The sequence below is a fragment of the Taudactylus pleione genome, unplaced genomic scaffold (assembly GCF_031769625.1).
Source record: "Taudactylus pleione unplaced genomic scaffold, aTauple2 ptg000305l, whole genome shotgun sequence".
Taxonomy (NCBI): domain Eukaryota; kingdom Metazoa; phylum Chordata; class Amphibia; order Anura; family Myobatrachidae; genus Taudactylus; species Taudactylus pleione.
The window spans coordinates 10139608-10157132 of NW_028284706.1; the positions used below are offsets into that span (position 1 = coordinate 10139608).

At 41.5% G+C, this 17525-nt stretch overlaps 1 protein-coding gene across 1 annotated transcript in view; it reads left to right on the forward strand.

The window, feature by feature from the left end:
* Positions 1-11386: 11386 nt before the first annotated feature.
* The window catches only part of AUNIP (aurora kinase A and ninein interacting protein), a 31516-nt gene continuing 25377 nt past the window's right edge, over positions 11387-17525 (forward strand). The window contains exon 1 of the mRNA XM_088442154.1: positions 11387-11643. Coding sequence (XP_088298280.1) covers positions 11527-11643 — 117 coding nt within the window. The 5' untranslated portion in view covers positions 11387-11526. The remainder of the gene's footprint in view (positions 11644-17525) is intronic.

The window sequence follows — 17525 nt, forward strand, 5'->3', positions numbered from 1 at the left end:
CAGGAAGCACTGCGATGCCATACGCAGCTTGGGCTTTCAATGAGTGCGATGAGGTTAGCAATTCCTGAGTAAGACGAGACCTTGTGCAAGTGTGCATGAGGCTGCGATTGTACTCAATGTTACCGATGGTTTCGCAGTCTTGCAAAGTATTACAGATGTGTGTAAGGTAAGGTGGGCGTCCTTATGTTGTGCTGCGATGGCAGAGCCATCGCAGAGGATTAGTATATCTTCGCAATTAGACTGCGTGCGTAATCGCTATTGCAATCCATACTGAATCAGGCCCTATGTATCTCAGACATAAAAATGTACGAGCTTACATCTTACTGTATGTAGAAAACATTGGGGGACAATATTTTTGGAACTGTCTGGTAATCCCATCTTGAGTTAATTTTATGTATACTGTAATATTGACCATCTTGGAACTGGGCACATGTATTAGGCAGCAAGAAAACAGAAGTCTTATTAACAGGGAGTGGTATCAATACATTCTCAATGAAATGATTTAACAATACAAAAGACAAAGTGTAGGCTTTGCTGGTGATGTGAATCCAACTAGATATTCTGCAGTGGGTTTTACCTCAAGGTCATTTTGACTTTTTAAATTGAACCTGTCACTGATGCTCCTGTTTCAAAAAGACCAACTCACCACAAAATGTATGATAAGCCACAGTGCTACTATAGTAAATAATAAAAGCATTTAAAAGAAAGGGCACAGGCCTCTGCCCCCTCACCAAACTGATGAGGACGAGATCAAAACTGTTCAAGAAATGGTGATAAGAGTATTGAGCAATAGGAATCCTTGGGTTCTTTTTTTGAAGGGAAAAAGGACAGGACTCTTCATCCCTGTAACGATTACCGAGGCTTAAATGGCATCACAAGTAAGTAAAAGTACCCTCTACCACTCATTTCTGAGTTCTTTGATCTTCTTAAAGGTGGGCAAAAATTTTACCAAATTGAACTTAAGAGGCGCTTACAACCTCATTCGCATCAGAGCTGGTGATTTAATGGAAAACAGCTTTTAATACCAAGGATGGTCATTACGAGTATCTAGTAATGCCATTTAGTCTCAGCAATGCTCCTGTTTACCAAAGATTTATGAATGATATATTCTGGAATTTTCTCTATAACCATGTAGTCGGTTATCTGGATAACATTCTGATCTTTTCCAAATACTTTTCTTCACAACGCCTCCATGTTCGTAAAGTATTGCAACATCTGATAGAAAACCATCTATTCTGTAAGCTGGAGAAGTGTTTATTCAAATAGACCTCTGTTTCCTTATTGGGATATATCATGTCTTGTCACAGTTTGCAGATGGATCCTGAGAAAGTCATGGTTATACTAGAATAGCCTCAAACCTTCCATTCTGATAGCTACTTAGCATTTCATGGGATTCACAAACTACTACAGGCAATTTATTAAGGATCTGTTATTGCAGCTATCACTGCTCTCATTGGCAAATGTGCAAAAGCTAAAGTCTGGCCAGATGAAGCAATTCAAGCTTTTTTAAATTGAAGGAAGTCTTTGTATTTCCACCCATTCTTTTTCAGCCGGATGTCACTGCACCATTCTTTCTAGAAGAGGATGCTTCTTCCTGTACATTATTGTTCCAATGTCAATATTATGGCACACTCCATCCATGTAGATTCTTCTGAAAGAAACTTTCCCCGGAAGAAAATAATTACAGAATCAGGGATAAAGAATTGTTAGTCGCAAAATTAGCTCTGGAGGAGTGGTGCCACCTGTTGGCAGGAGCCATTTCCCATATATAATTTACACAGAGCGCAAAAATATTCTGTATTTAGGGTATATTTTTTATTTGTTTTTTAAGTATTAGTAAACGTCTAATTTAGCCCCAGAAACACAACATCGATGTGGATTGATTTTTTTTTATTGATTTTAAATTGATCAAAATAAATTAAAATCAACCTTTAGTAAACATACCCCTTACTGTCTGCCCAGCGGGTGAAGCCACAACAAGCTAGATGGGCACTTTTCTTTTCCGGAATTGATCTCGTCATAACTTTTCAAAACAAGAATGGAAAGGCTGATGTTCTTTCTTGGTCCTTTACACCTATGATTTAGAGAACATTTCTAAATATAAATCCATTCTGAAACCTGGTTCTGTCTTGGGCCCACCAGTCTGTTTCCCAGGACATGGTGGAAAAAAATAAGTTAATGTTAAGAACTTACTGATTCAGGGGTAGATGCTACTGCATGTTTTTGCGCAGCATGACTGTGAATGCTAATGCCGCAGCCAATGCTGCTTCCTACTGAGACACCCACCGGCTGCATTTCTCCACCACTGTGCGTAAAAAGTCACACCATCAGGCACACATTAATCGCACTATCAAACATTAGGACAGCCCTATAGTTGCTCAGAATGTCTGTCAGAACATGGTTACTGGTGTCATTGTAACAGTATCTCTGGGCGCAATCGCTGGCCACCACACACTTGTGACATGCCATGTCTAACTAGTTAGCTGTTACCTCCCAGGAACATCCACCAAACTTGTCTCTCTACGTCCAAATTCAGCATTGATAACCATTGGGATGCCTGCACAGTGCAACTCGGACACATGCACAGTACAAAACACATCGGACATCTGCGCAAACATCGGCATAGCGTCCACCTCTGAATCACACTCAGAGGGGTATTCAATATGAAACGTTAACTTCACTGTCAAAGTTAACGTTTCATATCAGAGTTTTAACCTGCGTTAAAGTATCGGGCGCGCTCCCGCTTATGCCCGTATTCAATATAAAAGTAACGAAAATGGGAAACTCCAAAGTTGGATTTGCGTAAAGTTACGAATTTTTCCTTAAAAAAATTGTATGACCCCCCTAAAGTAGTAAAAACATGGGGGATCACTATGGGTACCCCCGTTTTAGCCTTTAATTGAAAGTCGGGGATTTAAATAGCCGCAGCAGGTGCTTTTTTCCCGACATTGAAGAAGTGATGCAGAAGAGCACTTAGGTTATTTTTTTCGTTTTTTTAATTGGTCCCATCAAATTTGGGGTACATGAAAATGGGTACTACCATATTTTTATGTCCCTAAAGTAAGTTTTTAAAAATTCTGCATTTGTGCACCTGCCGCTATAATTCTATTCTAGAAAACACCTGCCGCATACTTGCAGAATAGCCCTGAACCTATTTCCCTATTATTAAACAATTACCCCAATTTTTAAATACATTTTTTGGGTGTCCCTATTTTTTTTAAAAAAATAAAAATTTTGACACAGTTCTTTTTTAAATGTCAGTCCCAGGGGTGCAGGCTATTTTTTTTTAAGCCTGCACCCCTAAACCCCAATTCTGCACTTTTTTCGACACCTATTCAATGGTGAAAAGTTATCCCCGTTTTTTATCAAAGACTTTTCAAAACTGCGATAAGTCTTTGAAATTGAACACGGTGTAAAAGTAAAACCTGCGATAATGAAATCATACCTCCGATATTAACGCAAAAACGATGTTATCGCACCCATATTGAATACCCCTGTCAGAGTCTTACGGGGCATCAGGTATGGAAGAATTGAATCCACAACGAATGGGATCAAATGGAAAAGTGCCAGCCTAATAGCTAGCATGTCTGCTAGAAGTATTATTCTAGTAGAAGATAGGTGCCCACTTAGAGATGCCATGGATATTTACAAAAAATGTCATATTTCTTCAGGAATTACATTTGTATTACTATAGTCTCAATGGCTATGGCTTTCAGGTTAGGTGGAGTTACACTGGATATTGAGGACAAGGTACAGATGTGTCCTCATATACCTAGCCTCTATATGTCATGCGAGACGTCTGGTGCGAGTGAGCCGTCAGGTCCAATGCAACCTGGCTTGCATTCAGCGTATTTTTGTGTCTGAAAATGCATCTTAGTCGCAAGCGAAAGCAACAAACCTGCTTGCGAGACTGCACTGATTAATTTCATGTTTGACATTTGTATATCTGTGTGTCTGACTCTGTATACGAAGCACAACGAAACTTTACAGCACATGCACGAGATTTAGCAAACATCATGAGATCTCGTGCGCAGGCGGACCCCCTCAGAAGATGTCGCAGATTTGTACACATACTGGCAGTTAATCCTGCTATGAATAAATGATTTTCCATCACCAAACAATATTATGGTGACTGAAAAATCGGGATGTGTTTAAAATGCCGGCGGACAGGATGCCGGCCGCTGATATACTGACGCTGGAATGCCGACGCCGCTATCCCGAATGAGATCAGGATACCGGTGTATCCCGAGTGTGTGGACGCCGGTAAGTAACAGTTTCCCTGGGGATGTGGGGGTTAGGTTTAGGCACCCCCGGGGGAAGGTTAGGGTTAGGCACCCCCCACTCGGGAGATCTCAGTTTAGGGTGCGGGCAGGGGGGTTAGGTACCACCGGAGTGGGGTTAGGCACCACCGGGGGGGAGGTTAGGGTTAGGCACCACTAAAGGAGGGTTAGGGAGGGAAGAGGGGGAGGGTTAGGGTACTTACCTCCCCTGTCGGGATCTTCAGCATTCAGGCTTCCGGCGCCAGGATTTCAACCGGCGACTATTGAGCTGCCGGTATATCATACCCAACCCGAAAAATCATTAGATGCTTGCAGATAACTTCAAGAAAAGTGATTTTAGCTACGTTATCTGCTTACATACATAGCGGTTAGTGTCAAATAGCCACTTACCACCTCTTCTTATATCTCTCCCTTGGTCACAAAAAGAAAGGTCTACATAAATGCCCTGAAAATGAGAGCTGTATTGAAAACAATTTGACACTGTAAACAGCCAATGCTGGGGAAACATGCCAGTGGTGGGCTTCAGCGGCGTTACTGTGGTCAGGTTACTAAAAGTCAGATTGAAAATCAAACAAAAATCAACCTCAAAACCGGCCATGCCAGCGGACTCTGTCAGCCAATCAGCGGCTGCTGCCATCAGCCAAAGGAAACATCTTCTCCAGTATAGTGAATGGAAGTGACCGCGAATGACCTTGAGTAATTTCGGGTGGCAGCGGGCACTGAGCACTTTACATATGAAAACAAAATTTTATTCTCTGAAGTGGTACACCTACTTCTAGGTTTGAATATAAACAATATGCGTTCCAAGTATAATAGGTTGTCTCCGTGGTGACCCGCACACTTTGGAGTCTACATATGTCAGGAGACAGTGATTTAAAAAAAAACCAGAGCGTCGGTGTACGTGTGGTAAATCATGTGACTATATGCCCATTCTTCGAGATGACCCGCATACTTCCGGGTTTATGTATGTCAGGAAATAGTGACATCAACTGGGAGACTCAAGCCACGTGATATGTCATGTGATGAAATACTAGTGCGGCAGTAAGCGCCAGCGAGGGAGTCCTACCACGAGGCGCATCACATGACAATACCCGGAAGTAGCTGCGTGCTGTATGCGTTCCAAGTGGAACGCAAAACCGGAAATAGAATCCTTTATATCTTTTAATTCGTTTATTAAAGTGTTTGTTGGAAATTCCTAAACGGTTATTCTAATGGAAATAAGTTATGTAAAGGAATTGTGCCTGTAATAAGATAAGTCTGTTTTTTGTATGAATACATGTTATTTGCCCACTTCCTGGTTTTTACCAATAACAGTGAAGTGCAGGGTATAAGAAGGGTTGGAATCCACCTAATAAGCACACCTTGATAAAGACTGATATGGTTGAAACTAGGGATGTGCAGGCTCGGTTCTACTCGGTTCCGTTCGGTTCTTTTTACCGGATCTTATTGGGTTTCAGCTGTCACGAGTTTTGGATAGCCAATAAGATTCGGTAAAAAGAACCGAACGGAACCGAGTAGAACCGAGCCTGCACATCCCTAGTTGAAACGCGTTGGTGAATAAGGGAGAGGAGCAGACCAGATGTGGAGAGCTGTTTGGACGCACCAGTGGATGTGAAGGCAGGTGCTTTAACCGGGTTGTCTTCTGTTTATCACATGTGTTTGCTGGTGCACACATACACCTCTATATATGGTACGCTTCCTATACCCCTAGTGCTGGTGGATACTGTGTTTTTAGAGTTGTTTTAAAAAATAAAAAAGATTGTACTTCACTATATTTGGCAATCTTTTTCTTTTCATGTACACTGGATATATGCCTGGTGGCAACCCTTGTTGAAGAGGGGATGAATATACATCTTACATCATAAATTCTCCATAGAGAACATACTGGAGGGAATAATACTCTATTTTGGCCTAGAAGGAAGCGCTGGAACTTTTCTGTTTTTGTCTCGTACATTTTGTTATTTTACCAAGACCTAGGACTGCTACTTGGAGAAGAGGACCGACCTCCTTTAGGGAGTAGGTAAGTATGTAGTGTGAGTGCGAGTGAGTGAATGTGTAATAAAGAATTACAATATTCGGTGTGTGTGTACTTTGTTTTATTTTATTTTTTTTACAGTGGGGATGCAAGTGCCACAGTCCTGCTGGCACTTGTAGTTCTACAAGTGCCAAATGGTAGGCTGGCTGGTACCTGTAGTTTCACTGTGAAGAACAATATTACTACTTCCTTTAACCTATTACCCCTGCATCCACCACCACCAGGGAAGCAGGGAAGAGTCCCTGGGTTAATGCTCGGCAGCGGGGACCCCATTTTTTTGGGGGATCCACAATTTTCAAGGATTGCCAGCCATGGGCTGACCAGTTTGGGGCTGGTTTAATGCTTTGGCAGGAGGATCCCACTCTGTGTGTTCTTCTAATGTGGCATTACCACCTCGGCTATTTCAGCCTGGTGCTAGTTAATGGAAAATAGGGGAACCCCTCAACAGTTTTTCCCCTGATTTTCTATGACCAGACCAGGCTAAAAGGTCCATAGTTATTCCCGGAGAAACACGTGAAGGACGGAGATCCTGATCAGCTCCAACGCTCCAGCCTACCCCATCTTTAGATCCACCTGTGCTGCATCCCGGCATCACTCAAATCGGAGACCAGTTCACACTTCATGCACAGTGTTGCTCCGTTGGAGACACCAGCAGCCCTGCCACCACCCGTGCTTGCTCCGGCGCCACTCAGACAGAGACGACTTTACACTGAGCGCATGGTATTACCGTGGTAGAGGCATCGGCAGCCTTGTCACTGCCGTAGTGCTCAGTGCTTTACGAGCGACTGCTCCGGATCTTACCAGACTACCTATGCTAACTCAAAAGTCTGCTTGCATTCCCACTGACGAGCGGTTGAGAGCACATCTCCATTAGACTCCTACTAGTGAGTATATAATCTCAAGCACTCATTTTACAGTGTTATATATGCTTGAACCTTTGATACTACAAGTGGACTTTACTCATTACATTCTATTGCACATTGAAGGTTGAAATTATCTATTGGGGTTTATATGCTGGCTTAGCGTTTATTGAAGAACAAACAGAGTAATATTTAACCATCCACTATACTCACATGTTAGAAATTGGATATTTATTCTAAGCTTTCTATCCATTTAAGGACTTTGGAGGCTTTATACAGAGCTTGGTCAGATATCAGCACTGGACTATATTTATTTATATCATTCATTTATTTTAATTGTTTGATGTATTTTTCGCTTGTGAATAAACATATTGTTTTTACCATTGTTTGGTTTTTTTAAACCAGTGCTCCACATCTATCTATGTTCTCTGATCTTTTTAGCAGGTAGCAGATCCTGCTGTGGAAGCTGCCAGTTTTCTAAACCTAATAAAACTACTGAATGGGGAGTGTACCTATATCTTTTCTATAAAAGGTCCATGGCTGGTTATGGAATTAGTGGGGGACCCCATGCCATTTTTTTTAACTCATTCTTTTAAGACTAAGAAGCCTGCACAGATCAGAGTGATTTGTGCATCGTTTCTCCCAAAATCACCTGCCTCGGGCAGGTGTATTTATTTTGGATATGTAAATGAGAACTCACTTAGAAAGTGGGATGTGATAACATACAGTATAACGGTTTCTTTACTTGATATATAATTCACCGTGTGTCACTCAAAGGGACTGATACTGGGGCGTACCCAACTCACATGAAACAGGTTGGGATCCGCACATCAAGATATCTTTATACTTAATAATAACTTGCATAAATCCCACAAAGTCAACAATAAAATCAATAATACTTTATTCCAAATTGATAAAAAATGTCAGAACAATCAAGAATAATCGAAATAAAATATTTTGGATATTCACAACAGAGTCCAAAGTTGATGACAGATTGTATGGAAAAATTAGAGGATAAAGGGCCTGATTCACGCTAATCCGATGGTTAGCACACATCTCCGATGTTTGGAGGACTGCGCGTGCGCAGCAGGTGTACTGCGCATGTGCAGCCCTCTGACTGCGAGCCCGCTCGCAGTGTGTCCCAGCCGCAGCCTGATTGATAGGCTGCGGCATTTGGGAGATGGAGCGGGGGCGTTCCCTGGCAGAGTTCCCAGAAATGGGGGCATGTCGTCCCCGTTTTCTGGGAGGGACGAATCCAGTGTCTGTGTGGGTGCACGCAGACTTCCTGGCCTCGCAAGCTGCCAGGACCCGGCTTTAGCTCCCACAGCCTGACTAATGGAACATCGACAAAAATTGAGACTGATGGTCGCGATTGTTTTGATGGTGACCCCAGGCTGTGACCTGGGTCGCAGTGCTGAGATCACGCAAATGCAGCAAGGAGGTGTGTGACACCTCCTTCTGCATTTGCATTTTAAATGGACGGAATTGCACAGCCGCTTGTGTGCGGCTGTGCAATTCTGTCCATCTCTGAATCAGGCCTAATGGTTTAGTTAACAGGCAAAGGTCCGATCTAATACCTGCATCCAAAAATACTGCATAACTTTCAAACAAAGTCTGGGTCTCTGTGATTGCCCTTATAAATGTCCACAAGTCTCTGCACCAAAGCCGTTTTGATCCACAGTGGATCTTTTTCAAGGTCTATGAGAGAGTGGGCTTTTGGGGATATTTATACCTCATATCCGAAAATGATGTCACAACACAATAGTTACAATGCATCCTGGGCAAAAATAAAATCATATAAAATTTAATGTAACTAACTACTATAAATCAACCTATTTGACGTTCACTATGGAGCTTACAATGGAGCGACCTACGTAAAGAAGCTAACAGCGGGTAGCGACCGTACAAAGGATGTAGACCGGAAGTGCCGCTTTCCAACTGCGTTCCACACTGACCGCAAGTGTGTGGGCCGGAGTGACGTGGACCTGAAGTTCACACCGCATTTCACACTGACCGACACTGCGGTCAATGCTGCTCTAAATTCATGTTAATACTCATAGGAGTATGGGAAATAAAGTTCTAGTTTCATAAAAAGACGTGAACCGGAAACTCTGCATAACCGGAAGTTACGAACCTTGGGGATATGTAGCTTTCCTAAATGTAAGGGGAACTGAAATATAGTTCCACCGTGCTTAGGGCCAGAACAAATAAACAACAGGGAGTGCCAAAAGAGATAAAAAATTCTAATGGGAATAGCTCAGAAAGTGCAGATGTGCCAATAATTAAGCATAATAATAATGATAAAATAAAATGAGATAATATAAAATGAAATAAGAAAAAGTTGGACAAAATTGGACAATGATAACACATGATAAAAATGGCAGATCCTGCAAAAAAACATTTAAAATAATTTAAAAAAAGAGGTAAGAATCCGTTTAAAATCCAATATAAAATACTAATTTAAAAACCATTTTAAATCAAAGTCTGAATTAAAACCATCTGGTATCAAACTTTTCAATTTAAAAATCCACTGCATTTCAGACCTTGCATTTCCTACATCACGGTCTCTCTAATTAGATTTCACTTGTTGTATCACTATGAATTTTACAATCTTGGCTGTGACCTAATGTGATTTACCTTATAGAATGCGATTGTGGCCTGGTATATGTAGGTAGAACAGGAAGAGCCTTAAAAACACGCATAGCCCAGCATATACGGAATATCCAAAAAGGCACACGCCTTATCAAAACACAAATGTTCCACAACCAAAATACTTGTTTTAGTATTTTTTTCAGCATTTGTATCAGTGGGTCCGGACTCTCTACTTATATTCATGCTAAACTGAATGCCGATAAGTGTTATGCTTTTGCAACATTTGTCTGATGTTGGCAACATTGTCAGTACTGTAAAGATACAAATTCTCTATGGAGCCCATTTATCAAAGTTAATTTGAGGTAAATTCCCCGAAAAACACCTGTTTTCGGGGATTTACCTCAAATGCTAAGTATCCCCCGGATGTATGAAGGAGGGACCGCAGGCACAGGCACATTTCATTGTTAATTACCGGCTCCAAGTAGGTATGTGCAGTAGAGGAGCAAAAGATATAGGCAGGGCTGCTGTGTGATTTCCCGACAGGACTGGGCGGTAGTCACTCGCTCTGCCGCAGCGTAGATGCCGGAACCATGGAGAAGCACGTTAGGTGATTGCTGTAGAGGCTCCGACAATCACCTGACATGCTTCCCTGTGGCTCCACCCATGGCGTTGATGCCACGGGGGAGCACACATCAGAGGTCACTTCCTCCTAGTTGACTCGGCAGTACTGCATACTTGCCTACCCTCCCGATTTGGTCGGGAGCCTCCCGAAAATCGGGTGCCGCTCCCGACCTCCCGGGAAAGCAGGCAAGCCTCCCGCGATCAGCGACACGTCCGCCCCCCCCCCTGCACTTACTATACAAATCCCAGCAGCGGAGGGGCCAGTGACGCGATTCGCGCTGAATCGCGTCATCACGGCCCCGCCCCCTGCCTCACAATGCCTTTAAAAACGGCATTGTAAAGAGGGGGTGGAGCCGTGATCGCGATGACACGCCCCCATGCTTTGCCCCAAAATGCACGTCTCCACCGGGCCATGTCCCCTTTTCGCCGCGACCCGCCCCCCGCCGAGAGAGCCCGACAGCTCCCTCCCGGATGGAGGGAGTGCAACGTCGGCAAAATTAAGACCGTGAGCTACAGGTTGGAGACCACTGGTTTAGTGCACAGGTTTTCAAACTGTGTAAGAGTAATGAAGTTGCTCATAGCAACCAATCAGCTTTTAGCTAGCATTTGTAAAGTACATTCTATAAGATAGGTAGGTAGACGTTGATTGGTTGCTACAGGCAACTTCCTCATCTTCACTCTTTAAAAGGCTGCACTCTCCCCCTAAATACCGTGCGTGGTGTCAGTAATGTGCATCATTTCAACGGCGAATAATCAGTATGCTGCAATTTTTGCGCTGTATGTGCAACATGTGTAAAGTAACAAGGACCGCTGCTGTCATGGTTATGTATGGTTCTGCTGTCGCTTGTAATGTGTTGCGCCTGCCTTGTGTGCTGTGTACTAGGACGTTGGAAATACCAACAGCTACACACCATGTGCATATCAGCGTGGCTTGCTGCCCCCCCATAAGAATGTCCGTTATTATCATTTCAGTGTAAAAGGCCGCATCAGGCTGCGTCATGGACAGCTATGTGGAGATGGCAGAGTGCAGGCAGTGTGCAGGACACCTATGTGTGAGGACGCGGCGGGAGATATGATTGTGTGACTGCAGCACATATATAATACACTGTAGCACTGTATAGACGCTGTGTGTGTGCAGATGAAGAGCAGGAGCAGCAGACGTGCCCGGAGCAGCAGACGTGCCCGATCCCCGCAGCATGCTGAGCAGTGCGGGGTCTGGCTGGACACGGCAGCGCTGAAGAGGAGGTCACAGCAGGTAGACGCAGCGGTGCATTCTGTTCTTTAGTGTAAACAGTGAGCTCTGACTCCTACTTATCAACAGCAGCTCTATGTTATGATGTTTTACTGTTGCTTATCGCAAGGCTCGCCCATCTGTTATCACGTTACTTTGAGGAGAGGATTGTTGTCCGAGCGGCAGAAGAGACGATACACATGATCCCCTGAAAAGTGTTTATTCTGTGTAATGCGCTGTATACCTGGCGGGAGGCTTTCTGCAATATTTTTGCATATTAAGATGCAGCATTACAGTGGATGAGTGTTTCTGCCTGATATGGTCACATGTAGTGCAGTCTTTAATAGTCATTGGGGTTAATGCTATTCAGGGCTGTTTCTAGGGGCTGAAGGTGCTCCACACATGGTGATATTTTACCTGATCTGGCCGATTCTGACGCATTGGAATGAAAGATTGTGTAAAATATGCCCAAATCATGAATCCCCACTCACGATGTGCATCTCCGCAGGTCGCACATTGCAGCTTCAGTTCTGCCGTGCTGTAGGGCAGATCTGACCATCTCAAGTCACTATGCACTGGATAGTTTAGGAGGCACGATAGATTGTGTCAAATTGTGCCCACAACTGCCAGGGAGCTCCTGGGGAGAATTCAGGGGGAAATTGTACACAGCGATGTACTCACAATTGCACGATGTGTGTAGGCACCTTTTGAGGCTTCCAGAGCGAACAGACAAAATGTGTGGTCTTGCAATAAGGGACATGGCCTTAAATGAAAAGTCTACCTTATAACTAAATGACCTAACCATAGGATTAGGGACAGCAAAACTGACTGCTGTTTTCTCGATTCCTGTACTAAGGCATCCCATCAGTCCTGTGTACCCCCACAGGAGAAAAACCATTGTTCCCCCCCCCCCCTCCCCCCACAGAGGAAAAGAGGAAAAAAAACAGCACAGTGCTCCCCCTGCCCCCAATCGAATATACCACACTGCTCCCCCACCCAACAGGTCATACCACATTGTTTGTCATGGGCTGTGACAGGTGCCGGGTGCTGGAATGAACAATGTTATGAGATAAAGGGGTGTATGTACTAAGCAGTGATAAGTGCCAGCCAATCAGCTCCCAACTGTCATCTCACAGGCTGTGTTTAAAAAATTACAGTTGGGAGCTGATTGGCTGGCACTTATCACAGACTTAACACTTTTCATTCTGTCACTTGTCACTGCTGAGTACATAGACCCCTGAATTTATTGGCTATTTCTCTCATACTAACACTTACTTGAGCATGGTTTTTGATTTGACACTGGCTTCAGGGAATGTCTGTGAAGGACATCTACTGTTAATGAAAGACTGTTCTTGAAAGCCATAATTTCTTAAGGAATTTGAAGAAATTCAAATACTAAAGGTGCATACACACACAACGATTCAGTTAATGAACGGTTTTAGTAAACTATTTTTTCCCTTGAAAAAATTAACTAAAATCGTTTACTAACATTGTTCATTTACTAAATGTAATGAATGATTTTTTAGAACTACAAACGATTTTTGCATATTAACTTACTGAAAATCATTCAGTTGACAAGTCTGACTGAACTACAAACGTGAACGCGCATGAACGATAATCGTTCATCGTTTGACTCAGAAAGTGAATGGTTTTTTCACACGATTATCATTTAACGATAATCATTCAAAAAATCGTGTGTGTGTATGCACCTTAAGGACTAACTATTTATAATGGCTAAAAATCACAGTAAATATCAATTTGACTATCTTGTACATGCACCGTTGTCTATATATTTCACATTTGTTTTTATTTATGGGAAAGCTTGTACCTTAGTTTATCCCACACCATTTACTTAGGGTCCCATAGGAAATTAAAATATTTTATTTAAGCCTAATATGGAAGCTTTCCATTTAATGTAAAAGGTTTTTAACTATATTTTCATGCATAACATAAATAAAACAGGCTAATTTTAACATTATTTGCATGTAATGTTAAATTTAAAATCAGCTTACCTTAGACTGAGATGTCATATTAGCAGAAGCAGATCCAGCAATAAGCCGTTTATGGTTCTATCCTACAGCTTACTTATTTGATGTTTTGTACCAAGCAGTGACTTTAATACCAAAGCTGAGTGACATCACAGAAGTGGTTATGATGTAAATCGGTCACGTGATCAGCATAGTCGGCTATTACAGCTCAGCTTGTATTTTACTATGGGGAAATCTCTCTCCTCTCCTTCCCCCCCCCCACCCCCCAATATAGTTGGGGAGAAAAGTAGAAGGGGGTGGGGAGGACCTGATGAGGGCAATGACTTCCTCTCCAGATACAAGGGAGATGGATTTCAGAGTTGGTAGGATGGATGGGGAGGAGTGGTCTGGGAAAGGAGGAGGTGGTGGAGTGTTGAGGGTATGCTGTGATATGGAGTCCATTTTATGATTTAAAGTAGGGGGCAGAGAGCGAGAAGGGGAAGGGTAGAGAAGTGAATTGAAAGTGGCAAAGATGCCAGGGGTTTGAGGACTGGGAGGAGATGAGGTTCTTCACATATGAGAGTGACAGGGCAGCACTGTAGGATGAGAGCATAAATTTGAAATGGAGGTAGTCTGCCTTAGAGCATGATTTCCTCCACTGTCGCTTGGCAATTTATGAACATTTTTGCAGGTATCTGGTGCATTTGGCATGCCAGAGTTAAGAGGTGGATCTATGAGGGTGAGTAGTGATCACTGAAGCAACAGTCAAGAGCAGAAGTAAGGGAGGCATTGTACAGGCAAGTGGCTTGTTCAGGACAGGGGGAAAGAAGCAAGTTCAGCAGGGAGGAAAAAGCGTGATATCCTCAATGTTACGCTTCGTAATCGTAGCCTTAGGATATAGAGGAGGTAGGAGAGAGATATGTTAGAGAGAAGGTGATCGTCAGAGGGGGAATGGGGAATTAAAGTAATCAGAAATATCACAACAGTGAGTGAAGACCAGATCAAGTGAGTGCCCACTCACATGGGAGGGTGAGGAGGTCCATTGGGAGAGACCAAATGAACATGTGAGTGTAAGGAGTTTAGAAGCAAAGCATTCTGTGGGCATATCAATTGGAATATTAAAATCCCATAAGGAGGAAAGATCTGAGGTGAGGGAGCCAGGAAGCTGTTGTCAAGGAATTTGGAGGAAGGGCCAGGGGGATGGTAAATGACAGCTACAGTGTACTAGTTGGAATAGGTGTATAGCATTAACCTCAAATGTGGAGAATGTCAGGGATGGTTCAGAGGATATTGGCTGATGGGATTAACCGGGGGACAAAAGTCCAGGAATGATGATGTTCGTCCATGTAAGATGACGTTTAGCCTCTTTCTGAGTTCCGTTTTTTTGGAGAGAAAAATCCGAACTCAACGTGCAAACTCGAACCTATCCGAGCCTGCACATCCCTAATAGAAAGGTCTTTCCGTTCTGATCCCCAGTAAGTTTTTTTTTTTTTTTTTTTTTTTTTTTTTATATCAGCCTACTCAAAATATTTTACTTCTGCACGTCACAAACTGTGTGTTGCCCTTCATAAATGGAATACTTTGTTCCTATTCATTTTGAGACATTTGTTTCTAATCACGGACATAGTAAATCATGTAATTGAACACGGGTCAATTTGATAACAAGATAGTTAAATGTCACAGTATGTTATATATGTAATAGAAGCACTGGGAGATTTGTTATCAAATTGACCCGTGTTCACTCAGATATATAAAGATAGTTAAATGTCACAGTATGTTATAGTATATTGTGTGTTTAAAGTGTCCCTCTCATCTTAGATAACCCCTCCATACATGTTTAAACAGCAAGAGGACATCTATTTATTATCCGGTCCATAATTGGTGTACCAGCCCAAGACCAGAATGTTAGACTTTATTCAACTTGGTTTGCTGTTAATGATCTAAATAATAAATAGCAAAGACAGTGACCGTATTAGATGTATCGTCCCCGCAAGTGGCAAATTAACTTCCAATGTACCCGAGCGTGCTGTAGCCGCGTCCCGGGTATAGGTTAGTTACCGGCCCAAGATCAAATTACAGGGCTTAATGAGTCAGCTTAACTTGCTGTTGGTGGTTTGAATAATATGTATTAGTAGTCAGCCACATTAGCGGGCAGTGTCCTTAGTCAATATATTATCCCCGCAAATGGCAGTCCAGATTCCCGTATACCTGAGCGTGCCGGGCATACAGGGATTTGCTTACTTAATTAACTTGGTTGGCTGTTAATAATTTAAGTGACAAAATAGCGCAGAACAGCAACCATAATTGTCATATTGTCCCCGTAAGTAGCAGATTAACTTCCTATATATTCAAGCGTGCTGTAGCCGCGTCCCGGGTATAGGTTAGCTGCCGGTCCAAAATCATATTATGAGGCTTGATAATTCAGCTTAACTTGCTGTTTTGATAATGAATATTGATAGTCAGCCACACTGGCAGGCAGCGTCCTATATTAGCATATTATCCCCGCAAGTAGCAGGTCAAATTTCTGTATATCCGAGCATGCCGGAGCCGCGTCCTGGGTATAGGCTGAAAAAATGTCCAGCCAAACATCAACAAGATATATACAAATAACAATACATTTATGACAATTATTTAGGAGCAGTGCCCTCTTGGTCAGTATTCGAAATGCAGACGTACGTTTCACTGACAGGCTTTATCAAGGCTAACCCGAGCTCAGTATTCAGCTGGGTTAAATAGATGTATAACATCCAATGGCATCGTTCTTTCCAATCACGTGGTATAATCCCTCATTGGGACGCTATCTAATACAAGATGTATGTAGTTTCAAAATGATAGACTAGATAATGTTTATTTGATTCAGTTCTCATATTTAGAGAGCAAGTTAGTAACCTTCTAATGAACTTATAATACTATACTCGTATCACTATAAAATAGTAACGGCAATCAAATAAAGAATGAGATAACTCTTATAGATATGACAAGGTAATTAACATGCCAATTATGACCCAAATAGATTAAATAAATATATACCTGACATGACTAAACTAAAATACTATACAACTTTACCAATATTAATAATTATTGTGAATATTAAAATAAATAAGTGTATACAATGATAAATAAATCATAGTGAATTTAAAATATGTTGTGTCAATATATAATGTGAATAAACATATGTAATAAATATATATAACATATATAAAGATATAATACATAATTGTGATAAAATCTAAACATTAATAAAAACCTACAAAGAATAATATATACTGATAATCATTTAATTTTAAATTAAAATTTATTTAACTCCTTATCTTGTTAAATTATCACCAAAATAACATGTGATAACAAAAATTGATTGATAATTTACAATTCTACCTATATACAACAGTGATCAAAAATGAATCAATAATAAATTACTTTATTGATCCAATGTTCATTAAATAAAGAATGAAAAATCAGTTAGTTCATAACAGATTCTTTGGGTAAAAGTGATAAATAAAATTTTTTAAAGTGAATAAACCCTGTGATGAATAAACAAATAAAATGTGTTGATAATGTGAAAAAATATTAATTATGTGAATCTTATGATATATAATAAAAATGATATATATAGTGATGTGTGTATTTATTACAATACAGTGTATCGTGAATTGATTTGATAAATGAAAAAAACACAATTTATTATCTTAATAGTACTTCATGTCAGACTATAATCAGAATCCATTGTTTAATCCTATAGGTACTCATATATCTCCAAATGATATATAGTATAATAGATAATATTAAATGGCAATCTCATTCCACCAAGTAAGCAAGGTAGAATCTCCACTGTAGCTAATTTAAGATATTAGAAACTGGTTCACCAAGATAGGGAACCCACACAGTACATTGCCTACACATGATGAAAACATTGCCTATAATTATTGGGAATAAGTAAAT